Below are 27,150 nucleotides of genomic sequence, written 5' to 3'. Positions count from 1 at the left end.
CCCATGCAGGGAAGCCAAGTTTTCAAAGCCAAGTTTTCTCAAGGAAAAGGGGAGGTTTTGAGGACTTTCCAGAACATCCTTTTTTTTTTTTTTTTTTTTTTTGTCTTTTAAGGAAGGGTCCCTGCTTGGCTTTTCCATAGTGCACAAGTCTGCAGAACTCACAAACTGGATGCATTTTATTTAAAAAGCTTTACTGAATCCATCAACTTTCAGAAGAGAGACTTTCTTTCCAAACTGCTGTGGAGATAAAAAAAAATTGTACCTTAGTGACAAGGGCTGTTACCTCAACAGGAGATTGTGAAGTCACCTCTGTTTACACACAACTCCATTAGGGATTAACAGAAATAAACTCAAATACTTTGAATGCTTACCACTTAACCTTGGAATTAATTATTGGTCTCTAATTATAGGTCACCAAGGGACACTTAAAGCCGTGTTAACGACTTTTATAAACAGGCAAAATGCAAACTTTCAATAGAGGTAGGTCGGAGAGAAATGAAAACAGAGTTTCATGACCATGACCTTAACTAACATCCGTAAACTACATTCCCCCACTAGAGAATGCAAGTGATCTATTTACTCTTGGCAGAGAAGAAAGGAATAAGGGCGCCCAGGTGTTAAAGGAAAACCATTAAGGAGGACATGGACCAGCGCCAAGGTCACAGCCCACCTGAATGAGCAATGAAATCCAGGTACACCCAGCCTTAGGGAGCCCCGGCTCCTTGCGGGACTTAAGCACGGGCTAGGACACGCTTCCCAACCACAGGCGTGGAGACGCGGCTCCCTTGCCTGCTACGGGGATGCAGAACGCGAGGGCAGCCACAGGAAATTCAAGAAGCGCTGGGCGCCCGGCCTGGCTCGGCCAGAGTGGCGCAGCCTCGAGCCCAATGTCCACCCGCAGGTGCAGGGGCCGCGGCGTCTCTCCGCTCTGGGTTCCAATCCGGACTCTGCCACTTACTGGCCGTGCTCCTTCGGCCCCCTCGTGACCGCTCAGAGCGTCAGGTTCGCCATAGGCGAAAAGGGGACCATCGCGTCTAAGGGGCCGGCGTGAAGAATAAACGAGGAGGTAGAAATACATAAGGAAATAAAGCCAAGGGTGGCCGTGACGATTAGTGTGGTCATTACTCTGGCAAATGATTCCAACGGAGGCTCAGGAGCGAGGGCGCCGGAAAGGCAGACTTTCTCGGGGGATCACACTGACTCCAGCCCCCTAAGGGGGGCCGCGGGGACCTTTGTCCGCGCCCGCGCCGCCCGCCGCCGCCCGCGGTCCGCGCCACCTTTCCCGCGGCGGGCGCCGGGCGGGGCGGGGCAGCAGGCGGCGCGGGCCGGGCGGCGGGGAAGGCGGGAGCGCGGGCGCACCGGCGGGACCCGGCCCCCAACGGCTCGGCGGGCTCGGCTCGCGGCCCCGGACCCCGAGCGCCTCGGCCGCCGAGCCCAGCCGCGCGCGCACGCGCGCGCGCGCTCCGGGCGGACTCACTCTCCACGCGGGATCCGGGGGCGGGGGGAGTGCGGCGCGCAGACCCGGGCCGCCCCCCAGCGCCGGGCCGCCGCGCTCGGCCCGCCCCCCCCTCGAGGCCTCGGCAGGTGGAGGCGCCCGGCGCGAGCGCTCCCGGCCGCGCAGCCCCCGCCCGCCCGCCCGCCGCGCGCCAGCCCGCGGGCGCAACTTTCTTAAAGGGACAGGTAGCCGGAATCGGCGTCTACCTGGGCCCCCCCACCTCGCCGGGCGGCCTCAAGGCCCGTCCCGGCTTAGGGGGAAAGGGGAGTTTGCCGCCGAGCTCTCCTCCCACCCACCGCCTTCTCCCCCCGGGGAAGCGACGGGTTGCAAGTTTTAATGCACCCGGCATCCTTTTGCAACTTAATTCTTTTGGTCTAAATCGCCCTCCCACTGCTCCTCAACGCATGCTCGCCGGCATGCAGTTGCAGCCACTGCTGGCAAAGTTTGAAGAGGGGTGTCCCCACCCCTGCGCCCCGCCCCACCCCACCCCACCCCACCTAGAGCCCCGGGGCGTGCAAGGCTGGCGGCTGCTGGGAAACACTCGCTGCAGTCCCCTTGACCCTGCCCTGTAACTGACCCTTGGGGAAAAAGCCCCCTGCACGGCTACTGCGCATGCTCTGAGCTGGACAGCTCCAGAGAGGGAAATTTAAAAACGGTTCGAGCCGCGACGGCGGCCAAATTGCTGAACGCGAGGGGCGAGCGCGAGGGAGCCCCCCTCCGGAACCCCCGCCCGCCCCAAGAGCGCCTGCAGCGGCGGCCAGACGAGGATCGGCTCCAGGTACCGCCTTGCGGGGTCGGCTTTGCTGCCTTGCATTGCATTTCCAGGGTGGAGCCCCGGGCTCAGGGGCTGTGGGGGCTACCTCTCTCTTCTCCCCTTTTCTCCTTCCCGGGAATCCCTGAATGACTTTTGGGGCGGAACTGAGATTCTTGGGTGGGTTTCTGTGTTTGTTTCAAGGTTGAAGTTTGAGAAACTTCGGCAAATTTTGTGTTTTTGTTTCTTGATTTTTTTTTTTTTTTTAAAGACTGTGTGTGTATGTGGTGGGGCGTGGGGTGGGGTGGGAGGTTGGATTGGTTTTCCAGCCAGGGCATGTGGCATTTCTGAAGGCATTTCCAGGGCGGGAGCCCTGAAGGGATTATTCCCCTTTGCAAGTGGGAATTTGGCCCTCCCAGAGAAACATACATGACACGTCAAGCTGTCCTTTTTTATTTACCTTTTTTGTTTAAAAAAAATAAATAAATAACTGAACAATAAAGTAACTGAGCTGCGGTTGAAAGGAGGCTTGGAAGGGATTCAGGTTTTTCTGATTCCTATTTTGCAAGTCCACATTTTCCACGACTTGACATTTGGATTCTAGAGCCTTCCTCTGCCCTTCCCCCATTAATTCGAAAGAACCTGGAATTTCATTCCATTCTCTTCATTTGCTTCTGAAACTCTGTAGAACTGCCCTGGGAAAGTGACCTATGATGCCCAGAAATCTTCTAGTACTTTCTTCTTTCTTTCTCTCTTTTTCTTTCTTTCTTTCAAGTGTTCTGCTGGTTGGTTGAGCTTCATCCTTCTGAACTGTGGGAAAACTGGGGTTCTGCCCTGTCCACACCATCACTGATGGGAGCTTTGTGTTCTGCTTGTCTTTTCCCCAAGGAGATGATAGAAAGTGACATCTCATCTACGATGTCAGGAATTCTGCAAAACTCAGGGCAAAGTCATCACCCCTCTCCACAGGAGTACAGGTGAGGGCTTCAGCAAAAACAAACCATTTCTTTTTTAATTGTTTAACGCGTTTATGTGCTGCTTATGGTTTCTGCGCAAGAACCATTGTTACCTTAAATTTTGCGGTTTTGCAAGACAGCCCGAAGATCTCAATTTCAAAGTTGGCCTCCCTGAGGGTGCCTGGGCTTGTGGCCTGGGGCAACGGGGACCACTCAAAGGCCAGTCTTTTGTCTCCTCCAAGAGAGGTCCCCTCCTGGGTGACAGACTGGGCATCCTGGTGAATGTTAAGATGACAGTGGCAGTTACTGCTTCCCATACAGTGTCCTAAGATTGGCTCCAGGAAATGTCCCCCCAAAGCTTTGGGGTGTGGGGGAGGAATTGGCAGCCACACTCCTTGGATGCTGCAGAAGTTGTGAGCGGGAACTCCTGAATTCCTAGCCTGACTGTGTGACTTTCAGCAAGGCCCTTGACCTCTCTGGACCTCTGGACCTCATTTCCTTATCAGTTAAATGACGCTCTTGAATGTATTTGAAGAATCAATTTGATGGAGCTGAGGCCAAAATAAGTTGTTTCTTGAGACAGGATGAAGCGAGATATACACGGGTCGGGGGAGCTCCTCAGAGTCCTTTGCCCGTTTTTTCTCTTCAAGCCTCAGAGCTAGAACGGCCTCTCGGGGTTCGACGAGTCCAGCCCCTTTCTTTTACGGTTGGGGAAACTGAGGCCAAGAAGGGAGAAGGGGCCAAGAAGGTCACACAGCCAGGGGAGGGAGGAGGAGAAAAAAGGAATGCGCTGGAGTTCCCTCCCAACCTCTCTCGCCTGAGGCCAGGAGGCCTGACTTGGTTCCCAGTGCCCCACCTGTCAAGGCAGGCATCGTGTCCATGGGTTGAGGGGGCACAGCCCAGATTATGGAGTGGGGACAGGACAGGGGCTGGCCTGGGAAGAGCAGGCTGTCACCTCGGATCAGACCTGTTTACCCAGGGGCTGTCTGGCCTCCTGGGGCCACTACAACTCACCAGCAATGCCTTCTGGGGCAGACGACAGCCCCCAATTAGAGCAAGGTTTGCTTCCTAAGGGCTGTGGGCCTGGAGGCTGCCTTCTGAGATCCGAACGAAGACGCAAATGCAAAGAGATGTTTGCTGAGATCTTGCTGTGTGCAGATCTGGGACTCCACATGTACGCTAGGCATGCAGCAATCTGAGAGCACCTACTGTGTGCCCAGCTTGGGAAGTTGCTGGGATGAGCCCCCATTGCACAGATGAGGAAACTGAGGCTTGGAGACATTAAGTGAAATCTTGAACCAAGAACCCACCACCAAGGACCTCTGGGCTTCCTTCCAGCCCTGAAAGGGTTTAAATAATGGCAGGTGTAGTGGGGGCAGCATAAGGGTGTTAGGAGCTTGGGCTCTGAAATCCTCTATAATCCTGGTTGATTCCTGAGCCTCAGTTTCCTCGTCCATAAAATGGGGATAGAAATAGTACTCACTGCATGGAGTTATTATAAAGGTGAAGGAACAATTTCTGACTCTGCCACTTGCCAATTGTATGATTCTGGGCGATTTCATTTCTACACCTTCATTTGTCTGTGTCTGTAGCAGGGATAATAAAAGCTACGGGTTTTAAATGTAATATCTATGGAAGTGTCTGTCACCCAGCAGGCACTCAGTGTATCGGGGTGAATCTCCCTCTGTCCCCCCTGCCGGAAGCCCATGGGAAAACAGGTCCTTCCCCTGGACCAGCTGGAAAAGCTCAGAACCATTGATTCTTACTGTTGCCTAAAGCACCCCATAAAAGCATCAGAGTTAGGGAATCAGGTGTTTAAATTTTTTTTTTAATGTTTGTTTAATTTTGAGAGAGAGAGACAGAGACAGAGCACGAGCAGGGGAGTAGCAGAGAGAAAGAGGGAGACCCAGAATCCGAAGCAGGCTCCAGGCTCTGAGCTGTCAGCACAGAGCCCAACGCAGGGCTCGAACTCACGAACTGCGAGATCATGACCTGAGCTGAAGTCAGGCGCTTAACCAACTGAGCCACCCGGGTGCCCCAGGAATCAGGTGTTCAGAGCAGCTGCTCTGGAGTCAGACGTGCCAAGTTCAAAGTCCAGCTTTGGACATGTCACGTGATTTGCTTGAGTCTCCTAATCTTTCCCATGAGCACGATTAGGGCGCAGTCGCTGCTAAAAGGACTGAGTATATTTTATAGAGCAAGAGACACAGAACCAGCATTTGCCGGTTCTTACTACTTAGTTCCATTAACAAGTGTTAAGTTTCTGCAACAGTTGGGGTCTCTGGAGGGCCTTCGTGTGGGGGCCCTGGAGGAACAGGGTGGATGAGGGGGTTCCCTGAACCCAGATTTCCAGTACTCCCCAGTCGGGGCTCCCACCAGCTCCAAGCCTTGGGGTCTTGGCCAGCCCAGCTCCCAAACTCTCTGGGGTACTGAGCAAGCTGTCCCTCTCCAGAAATAGGGCAGAGCAGGCAGTAAGCTTACTGGGGTGTGTGTGTGTGTGTGTGGAGGGGGGGTGTCAATGCCTACCCAGTTCCCTGACCAGCTGGCAGGGGCGAGGCAGTGGAGCTAAGAGAAACAGTCTTGCCTCAGCACAGGATGAGTGGCCTGAGTGTCCTGCCTTATATTTGCATGGGTTTGGGGCTTTCTTGTGTTAAACAGCTACCATGTCCCTGAGGGCAGAAAAATAATAATGGTGACAACAGCAATAATAATAATAATAATAATAGCAGCTGATGGTTTCTTAACCCTTTACTACCTGCCTTCCCTGTGCCGAAGCCATCCTGTGAATGTGGCACTCCTGTGCCCATCTGGCAGATAAGGAAACCAAGGCTCAATCTGATTAAATGGCTTTGCATGATGACACAGCTAGTCGTGGCCAAAGTACCACTCGAACCTGAGGCTGTCCCACCCAGAGGGCGCCACGACCACTACCCTCCCGCCCCCCCCCCCCCCCCCGTGCCCCTCAAGTGCTGGAACACAATAAGTTGCTTTACCACCTCGCCACTGTGTGACCCCAGACAAGTCACTGTCCGTCTCTGTGCCTCAGTTTCTTCATCTGTGGAACGGAGCAAAGGGAGAGCCCAATTCACAGGTCATTGGGAGTATCCGGCACTTTCTGTCTAGAAAAGGTGTTGGGCCAGGCCTGGGATAGAGTGCTTTCTCAGGGAGGGGAGGTTTTATGATCGCAGAGTAGACTCCCTGGCCCCTTCCAACCACTCACATTTTTCTCCCTGAATAATAGCCTTGGAGAAGTTTATGGGCTTCTCATTCCCCCTCTCCCATCTCCAGGGAATGGCTCCAAGGACCACTCAGGCTGCTGGTCCAGCCTGGTTCCAGCCCCCAGGCAGCCCTCCACGCAGCCCTCCATCCCCAAGGGCCGCCTTGGCCGTTAACTTTCAATGGCTGTGTGCAGAGAGGGAGGGAGCGGGGGCAGGGGACAGCAGCTGGAGGCCGTCCTGTCCCCAAGGAGCTGTCGGGGGAGAGTCCGTGGCTGGGCCTAGACAGCAAATGGCAGCAGCCTTCCCCGCCTGAGACGCTGGGGCCTGGGGGCCAGGGCCAGGGGCAGCCGTGACCCTGTGGACAGCACCAACAACTCACGTCCCGCGTGGGTTCGACATGGGTTAGCCGGTTTCCCTTTGGTTCAAAGCTGGGAGGGAAGTGCTCCCTTCGAGGTTCTGCGGGATAATTCGAGTTACTAAGCACCTACTGTGTGCCAGAAAGCTGCGGAGCTCCTTAGCAAGTGCACCGACCCCATTTTATCTTCATGGTAACAACCGTGGAATAGGTGCTGGCATGATCCCAGTTTACAGACAAGGAGACTGAGGCCCAGCATCTTGTCCAGAGGCATACGTTCAGGAAGGGGCAGAACAGCGTTGTTTTGTTGTTGTTGAAGTTTATTTATTTTGAGAGAGAGGGAGAGAGAGAGAGAGAGAGAGAGAGAGAATGCACGTAGGTGTGGGCAGGGAGAGAGAGAGAGAGGGAAAGAGAGAGAATCCCAAGCAGGTTCTGCACTGTCAGCGTGGGCCTGCTGCGGGGCTTGAACTCACGGACTATGAGACCATGATCTGGGCTGAAATCAAGAGCCAGATGCTTAACTGGCAGCCACCCAGGCGCCCCCAGGGCAGCAGATTTCAACTACCTGTCCCCACATTTGGAACTTATTCTAGAGGTCAGGTCCAACAACCTCCTTTTACAGATCGGGAAAGTGAGGCCCAGAGGAAGAAGGCAGACTTCTGGCTCCTTGGACGTTTACCCTCTCCCACAGCCATGCGGCTCTGTGGCTCTCCTTACAGATTCTGATGCCAGACTCTCAGTTCCTCCTCTAAGAAATGGGCAAAGCCCTTCCTTTCTTTGGACAGTGGTGTTTTCATCTGTGGATCACAGTGCTGGGCACACGATCATAAATACTCATCGGGTAGATGGATGGATGGGTAACTATCACCTGAGAAACAGTACGTCCGTGGAAATGTAGAGAGGCTTTGTGCTTAAGTGACGACAGGGTCCCACAGTGTGGACCAGGGTGGACAGAGGCCACCTGCCTTTCCTCTTAAGCCCCCCGCTGAGCTGCGTGTGGGGATGGTTTGACTCCCATATCAGTGTGGCTCCACCCATCAGTTGTAACCTCCTTGCAGGGGGGAGGCTGGGGGCTCCATCTGTCAGGGGCGGGGACGCTCCCAACATCCTTACACCCTTCCTCCCTCGAGGTGGCCAGAACAACTCCTCCAGCTACCTAACAGGCATGGGAAAGAGACGTAGCCTTTCTGGGGTCCAGCCTTCCTGGGTTCACCCCTAGAAACGCGTGTGCGCGCACACAAAGACATACACACACACGCCCCCCACCCCACCCCTGCCAAGTTCCAGCCAAGTTCTAGCAAGGAGAGATTCCCTTTTCCAGCTTCCTAATCAAATCATGTCCTATTAGGCTCACTCTTGTCCCAGTTGGGAATCCCCTAGCTTGCTCAACTGCATTTGATTTTCTTTTTCCCGTGAACGGTTACAAAAGATGTTACAAAAGATGTGTTAGCTAAATAAATACCGGGTGAAATGCTTAATCCCTTTTGTGTAAAGGGTTGGATTGGAAACAGGAACAGTTTGTGGTAATGTTAAGAGCTTCCTACTAAACCACATCTCCAGAAGGCAGGTAAAAACCTCCTTGTAATCAGAGAGGAAGTGACGTCCCGGGGCTGGATGCGCCTCTGCTCCGCTGGGATGGTGATCTGACTCCCCAAAGGCAATACGTGCTGTGGGGTCTCCTCCTAGTGACCATGCAAAAGGCAAGAGGAGAGAACGCAATGGGGAAGAAAGAAGGAACGGGGTCTAAGCATCTGCTGGGTGCCGGGCCCCATCGTACACATTATCTGATCTTATCCTCACAGCTGCCCTCTGGGGGGGGGGGGGTGTTATGATGATAATGATTCCACTTTATAGATGGGAAAATTGAGGCACAGGGCAGGTAAAGTGATTTGCCCAAGGTCACATAGCTACAAAGGGCTTGGAATGGGATTTCAGCCACAAGTGGATTCCTTCTACCCTTTCCTACTCCAGCAAGGATGTAATAAATGTCCACAGGGTGCCAGGCCCTGTGCCAGTGGCTGAACAAAATAGAGGGTCTCCCAGCCCCGGCCCTCCTAGAGTGGAATGACTGGAAACGTATAAAGTGAATACCTCCTTTAAAAATGCTAAATGTTCTGCAGAACCACACAGGAAGGACCACTAGGGGTGTGGGTAGCCAGAGGGAATCTCTCAGAAGAGGGAAGATTTAGGCTGAGACCAGAAGCATGAGAAAGAGCCAGCCATGAATGAGCGCATGGAACAGCATTCCAGCTGGAGGGAACAGCAGGTGCAAAGAGAACTTAAAATGCTTGAGGAACTCAAAGTTCGACAGGTTCGCTAGAGCGGAGGAGAGGAGGCCTGAGGGCAGGGGTGGGAGGCAGCCAGGGCCAGATCATGGTGGGGAGCTGGAGCCTTACTCCCCTAATGGGTTTTAAAGACAGTGCCAGGTTCTGATGTCCCTTCCAAAAGGTCACTCTGACTGCTGGGTGTTAAATCCATCTACTCCACAAATAGTTGTCTAGCCCTTGAGCCACACACTGTTCGACACCCTTCCTGTGGTTTACCCTGAACCAAGAACACCTCTGTTCTGCACATGAGCTAACAGAGACTCAAAGGCACCGAGTCACCTGCACAAGGCCCTCTATTAGGAGTAGAGCCAGGACTGGAATCCGGGTGTCCCTGGGCTCACCCCCTGCAGTGCCTTGCCCTCCTGGCTCATCTTCTGTCCCTCCAGCAACATGGCTGATTAATTAAGGACACTGTTGATTCCTGTCATCAGGTTGGTCCCCTGGTCACTTAGGATGGCAGCCAGGGACTCCAGTGGTGTGTCGCTTTGCCCAGGGCCACCACAGGGTCCCCTGACCAGGGACCCTGTCACTATGGAGGCACCCAGCAGATCCTTCTAAAAATGATGACGATGATTTACCCTTCCCGCCCACAGCTTGATGTATTTCAGCCAAACTGGCACAGAGACCAAGTAAAGAGGCTGCGGGGTGGTGGTTCAAGCCCCAGCTCCTTTGCGTACACGCTGTGAGGCCGAGGGCTATCGCTTCCCCTCTCTGAGCCTCAGCTATCCCCTCTGCGAAATGGGTTTGCTAAGGAGCCTTCATCCCACAGGCTGTCGAGCACCGAGGGAGGTACAGACCGGAGAGGGCTGGCGGGGAGGTAGGCACACTATGGGACCGCTCCTCCATTCTGTGCGTTCCTAAGTCAACTAGAAAGTTCTCTCCTCGGGCAGAGGGGCGGTTCTGTGCTTGCCCCACAGCCTGGCAAGTAGGAGTTGAGGAAATACCTGTGTTTACTGAGTGTTGGCTGCACGCTCTTTAGAAGATGTTCGTAATCACGCGAACCGCACCATGCCATGCACGTGGGTGGACTGGGCGCCCCACCCTCATGGCCGCCTCAGTCCTTACAACAAACACCCTGCGAGGTGGGTACACGCACTAAGCCGTATAGAGGAGCCAACTGAGGCCCAGAGAGGCAGACTACCGCAGACCAGTCTCACAGCTATAAAGGGGCCGGGTGGGATTCAAACCCAGGCCTGGCTGACCATAGAGCCGACACTTGGAACCACTACCTGGAAATGCCCGAGAGAAAGCAATGGGGGGTCACGGGGGCCAGGCCTGACTGGGGTTCCCTAGCTGGGAGGGGCCCGGAATGTGTCATTGCAGAGGACTCGGGAATTGTGATGAGCAAACTCACCAGGGCACACAGATGAGGCAGACAAAATGATAAGCACGTAGTAGACACTTGGAAGATGTTGGCCGGATTATTCCACTGACCACCGAGTATTCTGAGGTCGGTTTCCCCAGGGTACCACCTTGCTCCTCACCAGGCTCCGCCCCCTTCAGCATCCTCCCGCTTCCTGGCAGAGGTGGGCCGCCCACCTCTGCGGTCCCCCCACCCCGAGTGGCCCGGCAGGCTGTGTGTGTCCCAGGGGCAGCCCCACCAAGATGGAAAGGGCTCAACCCCATTGTGTTCCAGATGGGCAAATAGAGGCCCCGGGGAAAGGTGCTGGGGTGGGTACCTGAGGCCATTGGCCAGAAGCTGCTGAGATAAATTCTCCTGGCTCGCCCTCACCTCTCCCATCTGTGAACAGGGGTGATGACACCCACAAGGTGTGTGTGTTAGTAAGGAAAAGACAGATGTGTCCCCGTGTGGGGTGGAGAGCTGATGGTGAACTACTGAATTCAGAAGGGGACTCTGGGGTGCCAGGCAGGTCTTTCTTTCCTTCTTTTTTTTTTTTTTTTTAATGTTTATTTATTTTTGAGAGATCAAGACAGAGCACGAGCAGGGAGGGGCAGAGAGAGAGGGAGACACAGAATCCCAAGCAGGCTCCAGGCTCCGGGCCCTAAGCTGTCAGCACAGAGCCCGACGCGGGGCTCGAACCCACAAACCGCGAGATCGTGACCTGAGCCAAAGCCAGACACTTAACCGGCTGAGTCACCCAGGTGCCCCATCATATTCTTGACCATCACTTTAGAGTAGATGCCATTATTATTCCCGGTTTATACACTGAGCCCCAGAGCAGGTGACCGTCACACAGGCAGGAATCTTTAGGCCCTGGTCCACCCGTGTTGGGGTTCATGCCTGCTCCTAACCACAGTCTAGTTTGCCTTCCTAGAGCGCAAACGCACGTAGGACTCTAAGGGAACCTCTACTCTGCCGCCGTTGCTTTGTGGCTGGGGAAACTGAGGCCCGGAGAGGGAGACTCACTTGCCCCAGATGATAGAACTGTGGAAACGTGACCAGAGTGTTTTACCTGCAGACTGTTCCCATGAGTCATAGCTTCTTTGCATCAAAGGGAACTTAGAGGCTGCTTGGGCTCATCCATCCAATAGGAGCCTGACCCCCATCATCCCTTGACTCCTGCTTGAATGCTCCCAGGACGGGGAGCTTACTACTTTGTGAGCCACCTTAGTACAAGGCTCCCATTTTTACAGAGCCGTTCCCTGTCACTTCCTCGCTGGTGGGGGGTGAAGTGGGGAGTTTTTTGTAATGGGACATACTAAAACTCCAGATTCCATGCAATCAGCTCCTGAAATTTCCAAACCTCAATCAAATTTCCAATTTTAAGGCAATATAGACACACCAGAGATTTTCCCATAATGATCGAAAAGACTGTTCCAGACCACCACCACCTGGTAGAACTTTCTGTGGTGATAGAAACGTCCCAATTTTGTGCTGTCCAGTATGGCAGGCACTGGCCATGTGTGGCCATTGAGCACTTGAAATGTGGCTGGTGTGATAAAGAAACTGAATCCATAATTTTAATTTTAATGAATTTAAATTTAAATAGCCACGTGCGTGGGGCGCCTGGGGGGCTCAGTCGGTTGAGCGGCCGACTTCGGCTCAGGTCGTGATCTCACAGCCTGTGGGTTCGAGCCCCACGTCGGGCTCTGGGCTGACAGCTCGGAGCCTGGAGCCCGCTTCCTGTCCTGTGTCTCTCTCTGTCTCCGCCCCTCCCCCACTCTCACTTTGTCTCACTCTTGTCTCTCAAAAATAAATAAATGTTAAAACAAAATTTTTTTAATAAATAAATAAGTAGCCACGTGCGGCTTCCTATTGGATAGCCAGTGCTAGAATGTTCTAGAATCCACAGAGCCCATTTCTTCAACCGTTCCTTGTAGGGCAGGGAGAAAGGACAGTGGGACTGTAACCAGCCCAGTCTCTTGCTGGGGGACCCTAGACAGGCCTGTTTCTCCCTGGCCTCCGTGTCCCCATCTGGTAAATGGGAAGGTGGTAATGATAACAATACCTGCCTGACCGGCTTGGGCACACAGTGGGGACTCACCCACCCCAAGCTGTGTCCACAGGCTTTTATAAAATTAAATAAAGTTAAGCTGGGCCTTTTATCCCCTCCCGGCCCTTTGGACAGCAGGGAGTGGGGCATCTGGAAAGCTGGGTCTGTTTGCTCATTTGTCCAATCTGTGAGGACTTAGTGAGCACATACTATGTGCCTGGCCCCATACTGGTCTCTGGGATACAGCTGCTCCCTCACGGGGTTCAAGGTTCCCTGCTGCGGCATCAGGTTGTCCGGGGGCTACCTAACCCAGCAGTGGACTCAGCCCGGGTCCTCGCATGGAACTCTATGCATCGATGAGGGACAGGTCATAGGGACGCTTCACTAAGCCACCGTGGAGAGAGGGCTGGGCCGATGGGCCTCTGGGCAGGGAGCAGAGGAAGGGTGGAGGAGAAGGGGACAGAGATGGTTGAGGACCCAGGCTGGGCAGTGGGGATGAGACACTCCCCATTTAGGCCCTAGAGCACCGCACTCTTCCCGTGATCCACAGCGAAGAGGGGCCTGAATGCCGGCTGATGAGACAGCAGAAAGCGAGCCAGGCTTCGGGGCCAGCGGATCCCCGGCACAGAGCCTCTGGGCATCCACATCCGCTGCAGGAGACCAGCTGGGCCGGTGCCAGGCACACTGACGCAGACATTTTGGCCTGGGCAAGAGAGAGACCCAGCAGGGGGAGCAGGGCCTGGCCACCGACCCCCGGGATGAGCAGCAACCCCCCACGAAGGGAGAATGGGGACCAGGCCTGTGTCGGAAGCTGAATATGCACTGGCTAGTGTGATCCTCAACACACTACAGATATGGACACACACTCAACACACTCAACAGATATGGACTGTTATTCTCCCATTTTCCAGAGGAGAAAACAGAGGCCCAGGGGCCAGAAGTCACAGGGATTCATCTAGTCCAAGCTTACACTGTGCCCAAGACCCTGTTTCACCACCACCTTGGGGCTGTCCTTCCCCCAGAGCTTTTCTGGGAGGTGCTAAAATACAGTCTCCTGGGCACCGCAGCTCAGGGAGGGGGGGACCCCAGGCTCCGGGCTAGGTCTTGAACCCTGCATTTCAACCAACTCCTGGGCAATGCTGTGTACACAGCCCCCACTTGAAAGCCCCAGGATCGTGGGGGCGGGGTGCATCACCCCCAGGTCACATCTAATTCCTGGCCCGTTGTGCCACAAAAGCAGCCTCAGACTGGCGCAGACGGACCTGGGTTCGAGTCCTGGTCTGGCCTCAGCTTCTCCATCTGCAAAGTGGGGCCGCCTACTCCCTGTCCCTGTCCTGGAGGGGTTGCAAGGGCTCAGGGAGGCGGAGGATGGCTCAGTGAGCACCAAAAGTTGCGGACACCGCGGCCGTTGTCACACCATTCTTTGTGTCGGTGACCTGGGGTCAGCTTACTTCGACCAGCCAAGCAGGCACTGAAGTAGCACCGCTGTGTGCAGGGACACCGGGTGATACAGGGCTCAGGGCCAGCCGTCGGTGATCCAGCAGGCAGGGGAGGGGTGGAGAGATGGCTGTACAGACAGACTCACGGGCCCTGGCAAGGCGTAGGGAGCCGTCAGGAGGCAGAGGGGTCCCCGAGCTTGGGGTCTGGATGGCAAAGACTTCCCGGAGGAGAAGCCACCCTCCTGGGCTGGAATGAGCGCCCCCCTGCCCCCTGGGAGCCGGGAGCCCTAGCCCCCTGGTCTTTTTCAGGACTCCGAATCGGGAGAAAACGGCTTCTCCTCTCCCAACCTCAGTGTCCCCATGGGTAAAATGAGGGGTGGGGTCAGATGATGTCTGGAGGGACTTTGGCCGTCAGAAGGCAGTTTGGAGTGAGCCCGCAGGGATGGGCACCGTTTGGGTGGGGGGAGGAAGCTAAAGGGGGCATTCCCGGCAGGGGGCAGGGGGGAATGGCTATAACGCAAAGACGCGGAGGTGCGACGGTGCCTGGGTGTCCCGGGGGCAAAGCGGACACTGGGTGGCCCCAGTAGGGATGATGCCGAAGGAATGGGGAGCCAGGTGGGACACCCAAATGGCAGGGAAGAAAACCACATAAATTACAACCAGAATAGCACCATTTACTCGGCCCCTCTATGGGCTCAGCTACATCGATACCCTTCCGGGATCCTCGCGTTATGGGGAAACAGGCTCAGGACAGTTAAGGGACTGCTGAGGGTCTCAGTTTCTCTCTCTGTGAAATGGGGATAGCATGGAGCCCAGGGTCTGGCATACAGGCAGTGCTCAATAAATGGGAGCCGCTAGTGGAAACAGCAACAGAGGCAGGTCCGCGAGACCAGAGTCCAAAGCTTCGATGTACTTCTAGTCCTCTGGGAACCTAGCTAATGTGACTTTTGACGTTAATATTGGTATTAATAATGACAGCTAAGTCAGACACCGTTCCAAGGGCTTTACACACTTAATCCTCACGACGCCCTATGAGACGGGAAGTGTTGTTAACCCTATTTTACAGATGGAAACTGAGGCTCAGAGAGGTTAAGTCAGTGGCCCTGGGCACACAGGTGATTAGAACCCAGAGCCCAGGCTCTTAACCACTCTGGGTCACCTGCTGCCAGAGACTTTGCTCACTGGTGGCACGCAAGAAGCCGGTTCGTTTGCAAGCTCCCCACCACCATCCCGGGGACTCTGGTAGGGCCCCACCTTGAGAAACCTACCGGCAGTGGCTCACCTCTATCCATCCCTCCCTGCTGCCCCAGCACCAGACGGGGCCACATGGGCAGTAGGGAGCTACAGCAGGTAACAGAGCAGGAGCAGGGTTCACACCACCAGTCTCTGGGAGGTGGGCCAGTCATGGGGGGCAGAGGGGTGGGTGGGGACCAGCCAGACGTCCCCAGTAGCGGGCCTGCCCTTCGGCCTTACCCCATGGTCTCCACGGGCCCGAGGGGACAGATGGCATCGCCCAGGCCTGGGCCGCGGCTGTCACTCGCCAGATGAGTTACGAGCAGGCTGAAGGAGTGGCAGCCGGGGGTGGGAAGGGGCTACAAAAACAATTGCAGGGAGACCCCGGGACAATGGGGGCCACGTGCCATGGGGGCAACAGTCGTTTGTCGCACAATGGGCCGCCGGGGGGGACAGAAGCCAGGCCAACTGCTGCTGCTGACAGGGCCGGCCGGGTTTTCAAATCGTTTCCAGGCCCTGTTTTCCTACAAGGCAGCCAATCGCTGGGGTAGCCGGGCGGTCACCTGATGCCAGCTTGGTGGGCTGAGGGCCGAGGCCCGGCGACAACCGAGCAGTTGTGGCCATGGCAACGCTAATTGTGGCCCTAAAACAAGGGGAGAGAGAGAGAGCGGGTGAGGTGGGAAGAAGGGGGAAGAGAGGCTGAGACACCAAGGCAGAGGAGAGGGGACGCTAGCTGCGGTGGCCCGCAGGTGACAGAAGCCGAGGTCTACCGCGGGTCCCCTGTCACATGCAGGACAAAGCCAGAGGCTGCGTTGTTTTTTCTCTCTCCCCCTTTCCATGAAGCCCCGACACACTCCTGCTTGAAACGTGGAGCTTAGAATTTGGACCGCGGGCCTCCGGGCTGCAAACCAGAAAGCCCCTGGGCAGTTTGCAGCCACGTTACGACGTGGACAGGATGCTCCCATGGGGCATCTTGGAGCCTTGTGGCAAGCATGACTTTGGGGGTGCTGGGGGTCATGGTTACCCCACATCGGGGTACCTGCCTGCCATCCTCAGTGGGCAGCCTCTTCCTTCCCGTAGAGATTGATGGTTTTGCTCGCACATCTGTTGAGGGGTGGTGGGCCTGCGTCCCAAGTGGAGGCTCCAGGGGCTTCCTGGGGTCATGGTGAAGAGTTCTGCAGCCTTCAGGCTGTGCTGCCTGGTTTCCAGACCCCCCGCTTCCTGTTACACATGGCTTTGGCCCAGTGACTTGGGGCTCTGAGCCTCAGTTTCCCCATCTGTAAAAGGGGGGGGGGGATGTGGGCATATCCTACCTCTCAGGGCTACTGTGGGGATCGAGCGGGATTGAAAAGGACTGTGCTTGTTGAGCACCGAGCACTGTGCCTCAGTTTCCCCACCCATAAAATGGGAATCATAATAATACTACCTCATGAGGTGACCCAGAGATTTAAACGGGTTTCTGCCTGCGAAGGGCTTGATATGGTGCTGGGCACAGAGTAAGTGCTCAACAAACATGAGCGTTTATCATTCTGGGGGGAGGGGCTAACGTGAGATGTGTTAAGTGGGTAAATGAAGGAATGAATGATTTGAGGATGTGTGATCCTGGCTGCCAAAGCGGGAGGATCCTGGGTCCCCATGTCCAGCCCCGGGGACGGGCAGGTTAGGGAAGCTGGGGGAGGTGAGGGACTAAGGGGGCGATTCCAGAGGTGGGGGGGGCCCCCCCAAGAGCTGGCCTGAGCTCCCCGCCCCGCCCGAGCTCCTGCCCCTCCCTGCAGGCTCCTGGCCACCACCACCGGTGAGGACGACCTTCCCGGGGACCTGCAGTCGCTGTCATGGCTCACAGCTGTGGATGTGCCGCGGCTGCAGCAGATGGCGAGTGGCCGCGTGGACCTGGGTGGCCCCAGTGCACCCCACCCACATCCAGGTAGGCTCAGGGGTGAGGTGGGGGCAGGGCATGAGGGTGGTGCAGGGGAGGGGCGGCGCTCAGCGCTGCCACCCCCCCGCCGTATGTCTTGAAGGTCTGAAGCAGTTAGCAAACTGTGGCCCGCGGGCCAGATGCAGCCGGCAACCTGCAGCCTGTTTGCTTTTTTTTTTTTTTTTTTTTTTTTTAATTGCCTTCATGTTCAGAATGGTTTTACATTTCTCAAGGATGGTAAAAAACAAAAACAAACAAACAAAACAAAACAGAAGACAGAAGCTATATGGCTGGCAAAGCCTCAAATATTTGCTCCCTGGCCGTTTACAAAAGCCTCCTGAACCCTGATCGCCAAAGAGGTCATACGTGGAAAGTGCCGAAGGTCCTGGCACACAGTAGGTGCTCAATAAATGGCAGCCAGTCGCAGTCATAGCAAGTGGACTAAATATTTAGAGACCCAGAAAGCACTGGAGACCAACAATCAAGGAAAACCATCATCACAGTATGTTAAAAGTACCGACAGTTGAGAAATTCGTGTCTAGGATTATTTCTTTCGTTGAACAAACTGTTCTTGGCCAAAACATCTATATATAGCAGGGGTCAGCAAACTTTTTTTTTTTTTTTTTTAATTTTTTTTTTCAACGTTTATTTATTTTTGGGACAGAGAGAGACAGAGCATGAACGGGGGAGGGGCAGAGAGAGAGGGAGACACAGAATCGGAAACAGGCTCCAGGCTCTGAGCCATCAGCCCAGAGCCCGATGCGGGGCTCGAACTCACGGACCGCGAGATCGTGACCTGGCTGAAGTCGGACGCTTAACCGACTGCGCCACCCAGGCGCCCCAGGGGTCAGCAAACTTTTAACGTAAAGGGTCAAGGAGTAAATATTTTAGACTCTGTGGGCCATACGGTCTCCGTTGAGATGCTCAACTTTGTCACTGTGGCGCAAACCCAGCCCTAGACAATATGTAAACGAAGGGATGTAGTCGCGGGCCGGTAAAACTGTGTTTACAAAAACATGCTGTAGGCTGGGTTCGGCTGGCTGGCCGTGGTTGGCCAAGCCCCGATCGAGAACTTCCAGCTGTGTGACCTCGGGCAAAAGGACTGTGTCCTCCTCTGCGACAAAAGGACAGCCGCACTGCCCTCGCGGGGCGACGCGGAGACGTGACGCCGAAAGCTCCTTGCACGCACAGTCGGGGCTGTGTGGCACACGAGCGGGAACCCTCCCCTCTCCACCGTGTTGCCGCACGCCTCCTGTGTCCCTGTCTCCGTGCCAGGGGTTTGGAGCACTGGGTCATATAAGATGTGGTCCTAGTTCTCAGGGAGGAGCTGAGGGCAAGGCAGACAGATCACAGGCACAAGGGCATGAGCCCAGGGGGTGGCGGCCAGGACTCAGAGGAGAGCTTCCTGGAAGAGGAGGCCCCCCGGGCAGGATCATCTTGCAGGTCAACTTTGTTTCACCTGGAAGGTAGCCCCAAGTCAGAATGGTACAGTGAGCATCTGTGATAGATTAGCCATGCTAATCTGAGCTAATCCTTGGCGGACGAGCAGGACTCAGCAAAGGGGAGACGAGGCACAGAGGCATTTAGAGCTAAGCCTAGAGGACTGGGGGGTGGAGGCACGTTTTTGAGGAGAGAGATGAACATAATGAGTTGATGCTTTAGCTTCACGATGGACGAGAGCCAAGATGTTCATGACATCATCATCATTAATTATCCGCTCGTATTTATCGAGAGCTTATGTGCCGAGCAATGTAATGAGCACAACCTCCTGACAACTTCATACGTAGGTAATCTCGGTAGTGCCGCTGCACAGATGGGGAGACTGAGGCTGGCCCAAGGTCACACAGCTGGTAGGAGCCCACTGGTCACTCCCACGCTCCGGGGCAGTGGTTTGCCAAGCACCTGCTGTGCACCTGGGTGGGGGACGGCTCCATTCTCTGGAGGTGCCCAGGGACTGAGCTGCTCTGACCCACTCCTCCAGCCCAGCGGCATCTCTGTGCTTCCCTTTTGCAGGTGCCTTGGCCAGGGCAGCCAGCCTGCATGTGGGAGCCACCCCAGGTCCACTGCTCCACGGCCCGGCTGGCATGGTCCCCCCAGGCATGCTGGGCCTGGGCCCCATAGCCAATCACGGAGCCAGCGTAAGCGCCACCGTGTGGGTCGGGGAGCTAGAGCGGGGGGTCCTCCGGGGCTGGGGTGCCCCACCCTCACTCTGACCTCTGTCTCCCCCTCTTGCGGCCTCTGCAGATGAACCAGATCCCTGTGGGGGGCCAGCCCTCATCCAGCCTGCAGGACCAGCCACAGCTGTACTCGCCCGCCTCCCAAACGCAGTTACCGCTGCCCCCAGGCACCCAGCAGGTACCGGAGGCTGGCGGGGGCCCCTGGACTCGGAGACACACACCCCTGCCTTGGGCTGGCCAGGGAGCTCTCTGAGCCTCAGTTTACTCCCCTGCAACATGGGCATAACATTCCCCGTGTGCATGTCATTGAGTCCTTCATTCAGTCCCGTAAAACCGCTGCGCAGGGCAGGGACAGGATTATCTCCCGGGGCCATAGACCTGACATCTTGCTAAACAGCATCTCCTGAAAAGGGAACCCGGGGTCAGGGCTGGGGGGCGTCCTGTGAGTGGCTTATGCTCTCTCTCACCTTTTCTCTCTGCCACCCTTCCCTGCCACGCCCGTGAGAAGCGCCCCCCTATGGGCCTGTATGGCTCCCCGTTTGGAGCACGGCCTCCCTACCCCCAGCCCCGCATGGCTGTGCATTCGTCTCGGGAACTGCACCCCAAGCACTACCCCAAGCCCATCTACTCATACAGGTGAGGTCCAGGACGGGCTGGGGCCACGGGGGGCTTGGGGAGGAGAGGGGCGAGGCTATCCCAGACAGCTAGATGTGGTGCGATGGCTCAGACTTGCAAGGGGGAGTTTGGGGGGGAGTGGGGAACCCCCAGGTGGGACCTGCTCGAGGAAGGCCCGTCGTGTGTCCAGTCAGCCCCCAGGGCTGAGAACCCACTCCCAACTCTGTCACTCATAAACTGTGTGGCCTTGGGGAAGTGGCTTGGCCTCTCTGAGCCTCAGTTTCCTCTGGTGTAAAAAGTCATCGAAACAAGAGGATTGTGTACCTCACAAGATTTGGATACGGCTGGGGCGGGGGGTAAGCAAGCCTGGTTAAAGTCTAAAGGCCCATAGGCATGGATTATGGAGAAGGAATAAAGAGAGGAAAAGCACTTCCTCAGATTGGTACCAGTGTCCGAGCTCAGGGTCAAGGAGAAGGGCGGGAGGTGGGGAAAACGTAGGGCCGTGGAAAGGTACCAGAGCTAACGCCGTTGGAGTGTGTAGGGGCTGGTACCGCTGGGGTCAAGCAGGGCAGGCTTCCTGGCAGAGGAGACCTGGGGCCGTCAGCCCGAGCCACCGTCACCCCCGCCTTCTCCACCCTGTGCCTCCAGCTGTCTGATTGCCATGGCCTTGAAGAACAGTAAGACAGGCAGCCTGCCTGTGAGCGAGATCTACACCTTCATGAAGGAGCACTTTCCCTACTTCAAGGTGAGGGACCCCAGCCTGGCCTGGGGGTGCTGGAGCCGCTCCGGCCTCTCATACTGCCAGAACCCAGGACCTGGCCCCGGGGCCACACCGGGTCGCCCTTTTAGGCCCCCAGTTGTGTCCATAGGCACCGTTCACACAGTCAGGGGCAAAGAAATCCAGAAGGGAAAGGGGGCATCTGGGCTGGGCTCTAACGAGGGAACAAGTTCACCAGGCATCCACGGCAGCAGGGGAGGGGGGCGGCGGGAAGAGGGGCTAAGCTAGTTACTCAGCACCGACTCGGTTCAACATACGGATGCAGGGGCCCCTGGGTGGCTCAGTCACTTGAGTGTCTTGATTGCAACTCAGGTCATGATCCCAGGGTCATGGGATCAAGCCCCACGTCGGGCTCTGAGCTCAGTGTGGAGCCTGCTTAGGTCGGTCTCTCTCTCTCTCTCTCTCCCTCTCTCCCTCCCCTTCCCTCCTTCTCCCGGCTCACGTGCTCTCTTCCCCTCCCTCTGAAAAAGTGAACAATTTCAAAAACATACTGATGCAGAACACAGGCTTGGCAAGAGCTTTTGCCTCGCCGAGCCTCGGTTTTCTCATCCGTAAGATGGGGAGGATAATACCCCTCTGCCAAGGTTGGCGAGGGCTCTGCGTGTAAAGGGCCTGGCAGCTCCTGGCACGTGGTTGGCCGCTAGGAACGTTAGTTTTGCTGGCACCCAAGCAAACTCAGGCGCCGGTGGTCAGAGGGTCGGTACCAAGCTGTGAGGTCCCCGACTCGGACCGTGCCCTCCGCAGAAAATGCCGCGCACGGTAGTGTGTGCGGGAGGGGAAGAGGCCATGAGGTGCGCTGTCGTATCTGCTTACCTCACAATCAAGTGTGAGCGCTGAAAACTGTCTGGCATTGAATACACTCAGCCAGTTATCCGTGTATTCGCATCGGCTCGCTTGCTCGCCGAGCGGGAGAGGAAGGACGGAAAATTCGGCATCCCCGGGCCGGTTCTCAAGTAGTAACTGTCGGCTGGAGCCAAAGCGCACCTGCCCCTTTAACAGGGCACGGGCCCTCCAGTTTGCCCCAGTCCCTACCGCTCTCTCTCGTCTTCCCAACTCAAGGCGGGTGTCGGAGTGTCGTTTTACCCCGCCCCTGCCGCGCCTGCCCCTCTAGGCCCGCCTTTGAGAGGCCCCTGGAGAGGAAGAGCTCATAGGGAGGTCTCTGAGGGGGTCTCCTGCGCGTCCGTCTCTCCCCACAGACGGCTCCCGACGGCTGGAAGAACTCGGTGCGGCACAACCTGTCCCTGAACAAGTGCTTTGAGAAGGTGGAGAACAAGATGAGTGGCTCCTCGAGGAAGGGCTGCCTGTGGGCCCTGAACCTGGCCCGCATCGACAAGATGGAGGAGGAGATGTATAAGTGGAAGAGGAAGGACCTTGCCGCCATCCACCGGAGCATGGCCAACCCCGGTGAGGCCCACACGCACCGCCCGGCCCGGCTCTGCCTGCGTCCTGCCTGGCCGGCACCAAGTCTCGGCCCCGATGGGGGGCACACGGGCCTCTGGTGAACTTCCCGCCTGTGAACTATGCCTCCCCTCCCTCCCCCGCTCCCCTGTGGCTGCTCAGCTCAGAGCCCTGGTCACAGGCCTGGGAAAAGCTGTTCAGTCTCCCCTCAGCAACCCCTAGTTTCTTCCAGAGAAACACCAGGCGAGACAACCACGGGATGACGTCGCTTTCGTACTTCTCTTACCACATCGGCACTGAGTTTTAAAACCATAAAATAATAGGGGCGCCTGGGTGGCTCGGTCGGTTAAGCGTCCGACTTGGGCTCAGGGCATGATCTTGTGGTTCGCGGGTTCAAGCCCCGGATCGGGCTCTTGGGCTGGCAGCTCAGAGCCTGGAGCCTGCTTCGGATTCTGTGTCTCCCTCTCTCTCTGTCCCTCCCTCATCACGCTCTGTGTCTGTCTGTCTGTCTCTCTCGCTCAGAAATAAACGTTAAAAAGACTTTTTTACATATTAAAAAACATAAAGTGATAAAATAATAAAGTAACAACACCCAGTGTGGGCTAGGATGTGGAGAAACAGGCACCTCCGTGTCTAACTGATGGGAACCTAAGTGAAACTTTTCCAGGACACAGTAATAGAACAAAACCCTGCAAACTGTACCTCATTGTTTGCACCAGTTATTATTTTTTTAAGTTTATTTATTTATTTTGAGAGAGAGAGACAGGGAGAACAAGTGGGGGAAGGGCAGAGAGAGAGAGAGAGACAGACAGAATCCCAAGTAGGCTTCACGCTCAGCGTGGAGCCCGACGCGGGGCTCGAACTCACAAACCGTGAGAGCGTGACCTGAGCTGAAACCAAGCATCGCTTAACTGACTGAGCCACCCAGGCACCCCCTTGATCCAATCACTTCTGGCCACGTGTGCTGAGGAGATCAAAGATGTCAACAAAAGGCTGACACACAACGTGATTCATCACAAAATTATTTCTAACGGTAAAAAATTGAAAGCAATCTAGACATCCTACAAGAGGGGATTAGTTAAATAGACACAATGTCATACCATGCAAGGACTAGAGAGAAAAATATTTTTGGAATAGAAAGAAATACTTCCAACACAACAGGTGAAAAAAAGACAGGTTATGAAGCAATATCACACAGCTTCATCATATTTTAAAATGCATATGTGATGTTACATGAACATATACATTTATATATGTGTGTATATCCACTCATGTGCGTATATGTACTTACATGGACACACACACACACACACACACAGACTAGAAGAAATATACCAAACTCTTTACTGTGAATGAAGAGACCACTGGTAATTTTTATATTCTTCACGTTTCTGTATTTTCCAAATCTACCCTGTTCGTGAAACTCTTTGCTTATGAGAAAAAAATATGGCTTTTTTTTTTTTTTTTTTTTTTTTTTTTTAATTAAGAGATGTGAAGGGGAGGGGAGAATGTGCAATGAAAGGCCAGTCCCACCCAGCCTTAGGAATATGTGGCCTGACTCCATGGGGATTGGCATGCCTGGTGTTTGCATATGAAGGAGGACAGGAGTATAACTCAGACACGAATAATTCAATAAAGAGAGGAAAAGGGGACCATAGCGGGGTCCGGGAGGCCCTCAGCGGAATGAGTACCGTGTGATGCCCACCCCTCAGAGAGCCCTGGGGTCTGACTTGAGACCTGAGGCCAGCCCTGACACGTTTAGAGTAAGACCCAGGTTGGAAGCGTCCTCTAAAGTGAGTGTAACCTAAATCGATCCCGGGACCCTAGCGGTCCAGTCTCGAACTGGTGTTACAGTCCAGGAGACACGAGCCAGCAACCAAAAGTAATTCCACAGTCATGGTCTTGTTCGTATCCAAGGCTGTCAAGGAGGATCCAGCTTTAACTCACGGCAACACTTCTTAATGTCTCTTGAGCAGCAGGGATTTTGTCCCCATGTCGTGGATTTGTAACCTCTGCCTGACCTCCTCTTGCAGGGCGTTAGGAGCTCCAGGCGAGGTCCTAGGGTTACTGCACTGTCCCAATGAGAGGAGCTCATGTTATTATCCGAGGCCCTTCTCATTCCTCAAAGACCCTACACTGTGATTTCATGACATTCCCCCAACAACACTGTGCAGAGCGTATGATGCCATCTCCTAGATGGAGAGACTGAGGTTCAGAGGGTCCAAGAGGTTGGCTAACGGTCATGCGCATGGTGTACCACTGGGGCCTGGGAACTGCAGGGTGGCTGCTGAGTGACCTCTCCCACTTGCCTGCAGAGGAGCTGGACAAGCTGATCTCGGACCGACCGGAGAGCTGCAGACGCCCTGGCAAACTGGGAGACCCCGAGGGCCCCGTGCTGACTCATGCCACCACGGTGGCCATGGCCCATGGACGCCTGGCTGTCTCCCAGCTTCCGCCCCAGCCACTGATGACCCTGTCCCTGCAGTCCGGCCCCCTGCACCACCAGGTCCAGCCCCAGGCACATCTCGCCCCAGACTCTCCCGCCCCGGCCCAGACCCCACCGCTGCACGCCCTGCCGGAACTGAGCCCCAGCCCCCTCCCCCACCCCACCATGGGAAGGGCGCCCGTGGACTTCATCAACATCAGCACCGACATGAACCCTGAGGTGGATGCCCTGGACCCCAGCATCATGGACTTCGCTCTGCAGGGTGAGGCCGGAGGAGTGGGGGGTGGGGGTGGGGGGGCCGGAGGGCCAGGAAGATGGGGGAGGGCAAGAGAGAGGAGGTCTGTCTGCATTTCCACCTCCGCTCATTCCTTCAACAAGCACTCCCCAACCGCCTAATGACGGTGAAGTACAGCCAGCATTTAGTGAGCGCTTACTGTATACCAGGCCTCGTGCCAAACGCGTCATAGCCATCACCCCCATGTCACCCTGCATCGGCCCTGGGGGGCCACTGCCATTTCACGTCCCCATCCTGCCAGTGAGGAAACTGAGGCAGAGGAGTGAGGTCCCCTGGCTCGCCGGTGGCCCAGCCGGGATTTCAACCCAGGTCCGTCCGACCCCCAACTTTTCCTCAGTAACTGCTTCCACTCGCACGTGCCAACCTCATGCCGGGTCACACTCTGGCCCCCACTGCCTGCCACACGGTCGTCCCTGATACACAGGAGCTGAGCGGATGACCGAACGAACGAGGGAGGTGCCTTGTGACTCATCCGTTCACGACCGTGTGCCAGCCAATGGCCGAGAACTCCTCTGCCCTCAAGGAGTTCGGTGTCTAGAGAGGGAAACGGACCGGTCGGCAGTTTGTTAGTTAGCAAGCGAGCGAGTCACGTACAGCTGTGAACTGGGTGTATCCAGACCTCGCCGCCTCCTGCCTGTCCCCCGAGATTATCATGTAGTCAAACTGTGTTGTGCTGTTCTGTCCCCTGACCTTGCCACAATGGGACCCCTTAGTGAGAGTAAGTGCTTTCCACACAGCCCCCTGTTTAAGCCCCCGAGGGGAGGAGGAGTGGGGGGGTGGGGGCGATTGTCTCCATTTCATTCCAAGGAGCCTGAGGCTCCGAGACAGAAGTGAAGTTCCCAGGGATGCCCAGTGGGAAGGGAAGGGGCGGCTAGAACGAACTTGGTGTCTCCATGCTCTCCTGCGGTACCCGACTTTGAACCCCAGACGTGGTCTTTGCCCCTTCCTTAAGATAGGATCTGAACTCGGGTCTGTTTGACACGAAGCCAGCTCACCCAACCGCTTTTGTCTTTGAAAGGGAACCTCTGGGAGGAGATGAAGGATGGGGGCTTCAGCCTGGACACACTGGGGGCCTTCGGAGACTCCCCCCTCGGCTGTGAGCTGGGGGTCTCGGGCCTGACCCCCGTCTCCGGCGGCAGCGACCAGTCCTTCCCAGACCTGCAGGTGACAGGCCTGTATGCTGCGTACTCGACCCCAGACAGCGTGGCCACGTCGGCCACAACCTCGTCCTCCCAGTACCTGGGCAGCCCAGGGAACAAGCCCATCGCCCTGCTTTGAGGTGACGCCTCACCCGCCCCGGCACCCGGAACCCCGGGCTTGGGGTTCCTGGACGCAAGGCCTCTTACGTCTCCGTCGGCACCCTGGGCCCTCTCGCACCTCCGCAGGAGGCCTTTGGGGCCACCTCGAGTCAGAAGGACAGAGGACAACGGACAGGCATTGCAGCCTCCCTGACCTCCTGACACCTGAGAACGAGATTTCTCCAGCCTGCATCCCCGCTGGGCTCCCCAAACGACCCGCAGTCCCCTCTGGGGTGGGACCTCCATGGAAACACCCCGGCAGGGAGGCCCTTTAATTTATTCTTCTGGGATTAAGCCTCCACCTCAGCCTCCAGAGGACAGGCCTTGAGGCCAGGAGCAGAGCTGGGAGACTGGCGCACCTCTCTTGGACCGGACCGGGCTGAACTCCGGAATGGGTGCCCGGCCCTCCCCTCCAGGCTCCCCACTCCCGGAGTCTGTTAGAGTTTCACACAACAGGTCCTGGGCCCATGCGGGGCACCGTGTCCCTGTGTACATTTATTTATATTTATTGGAGCCCATCCACACCACCTCTCGGAACCCAGCCCCTGGCCTCTGGAATGAGAGTCCCCAGTACCTCTCCCTGCATCCTGGCAACCTTAACTCCCGAATTACCGGTGAATCGTGACGCCAACTGGCTCTTAACACCTTTGCAGCCCTGGGCTGCTTTTTTAGAACAGAAAGCACTTTTGACACTATGAGACATCCACTTTTTCTAAATTAGGTTCCAGATACTTTTTTTTTTTTTTAACGTTTATTTATTTTTGAGAGAGAGAGAGAGAGAGAGAGAGAGACAGAGTGCGAGCAGGGGAGGGGCAAAGAGAGAGGAAGACACAGAATCCGAAGCAGGCTCCAGGCTCGGAGCTGTCAGCACAGAGCCCCGTGCGGGGCTCAAACTCATGAACCATAAGATCATGACCTGAGCTGAAGTCAGAGGCTTAACCGACTGAGCCACCCAGGCGCCCCAGAGACCGGATGACTTTCTAACTGCTCAGGCATGGTCCAGATTTCTTCCCACGTGCTCCTAAGAGGGGAGGTGCCATACATAGTTTGGGGCTGGGG

General features: G+C 55.9%; 1 protein-coding gene across 1 annotated transcript; it reads left to right on the top strand.

Moving 5' to 3' along the window:
• The first annotated feature begins 3,134 nt into the window (after positions 1-3,134).
• On the top strand, positions 3,135-26,639 carry FOXN4 (forkhead box N4). Its single transcript, XM_025933502.2, has 9 exons — positions 3,135-3,223; positions 16,945-17,093; positions 19,098-19,222; positions 19,329-19,439; positions 19,770-19,897; positions 20,525-20,621; positions 21,851-22,058; positions 24,368-24,760; positions 25,812-26,639. The coding sequence occupies exons 1-9, from the start codon at positions 3,138-3,140 to the stop codon at positions 26,069-26,071; spliced, it is 1,557 nt and encodes a 518-aa protein (XP_025789287.2). The 5' UTR covers positions 3,135-3,137; the 3' UTR covers positions 26,072-26,639.
• Positions 26,640-27,150: the final 511 nt, after the last annotated feature.

The sequence above is a fragment of the Puma concolor genome, chromosome D3 (genome assembly GCF_028749965.1).
Source record: "Puma concolor isolate L17-30 chromosome D3, mPumCon1.1.hap2, whole genome shotgun sequence".
NCBI classification, from domain to species: Eukaryota; Metazoa; Chordata; class Mammalia; order Carnivora; family Felidae; genus Puma; species Puma concolor.
The sequence above is the reverse complement of the archived record's forward strand: the minus strand, read 5'-3'. Positions and strand labels throughout refer to the sequence as shown.

Excerpts from the sequence above, each read along its gene's own strand:
- FOXN4 (XM_025933502.2), top strand. The coding sequence starts at position 3,138 with ATGATAGAAAGTGACATCTCATCTACGATGTCAGGAATTCTGCAAAAC. Across the intron at positions 3,224-16,944 it reads CCCTCTCCACAGGAGTACAG|GCTCCTGGCCACCACCACCG; the intron begins GTGAGGGCTTCA and ends CCCTCCCTGCAG. Across the intron at positions 19,898-20,524 it reads AAGCCCATCTACTCATACAG|CTGTCTGATTGCCATGGCCT; the intron begins GTGAGGTCCAGG and ends CTGTGCCTCCAG.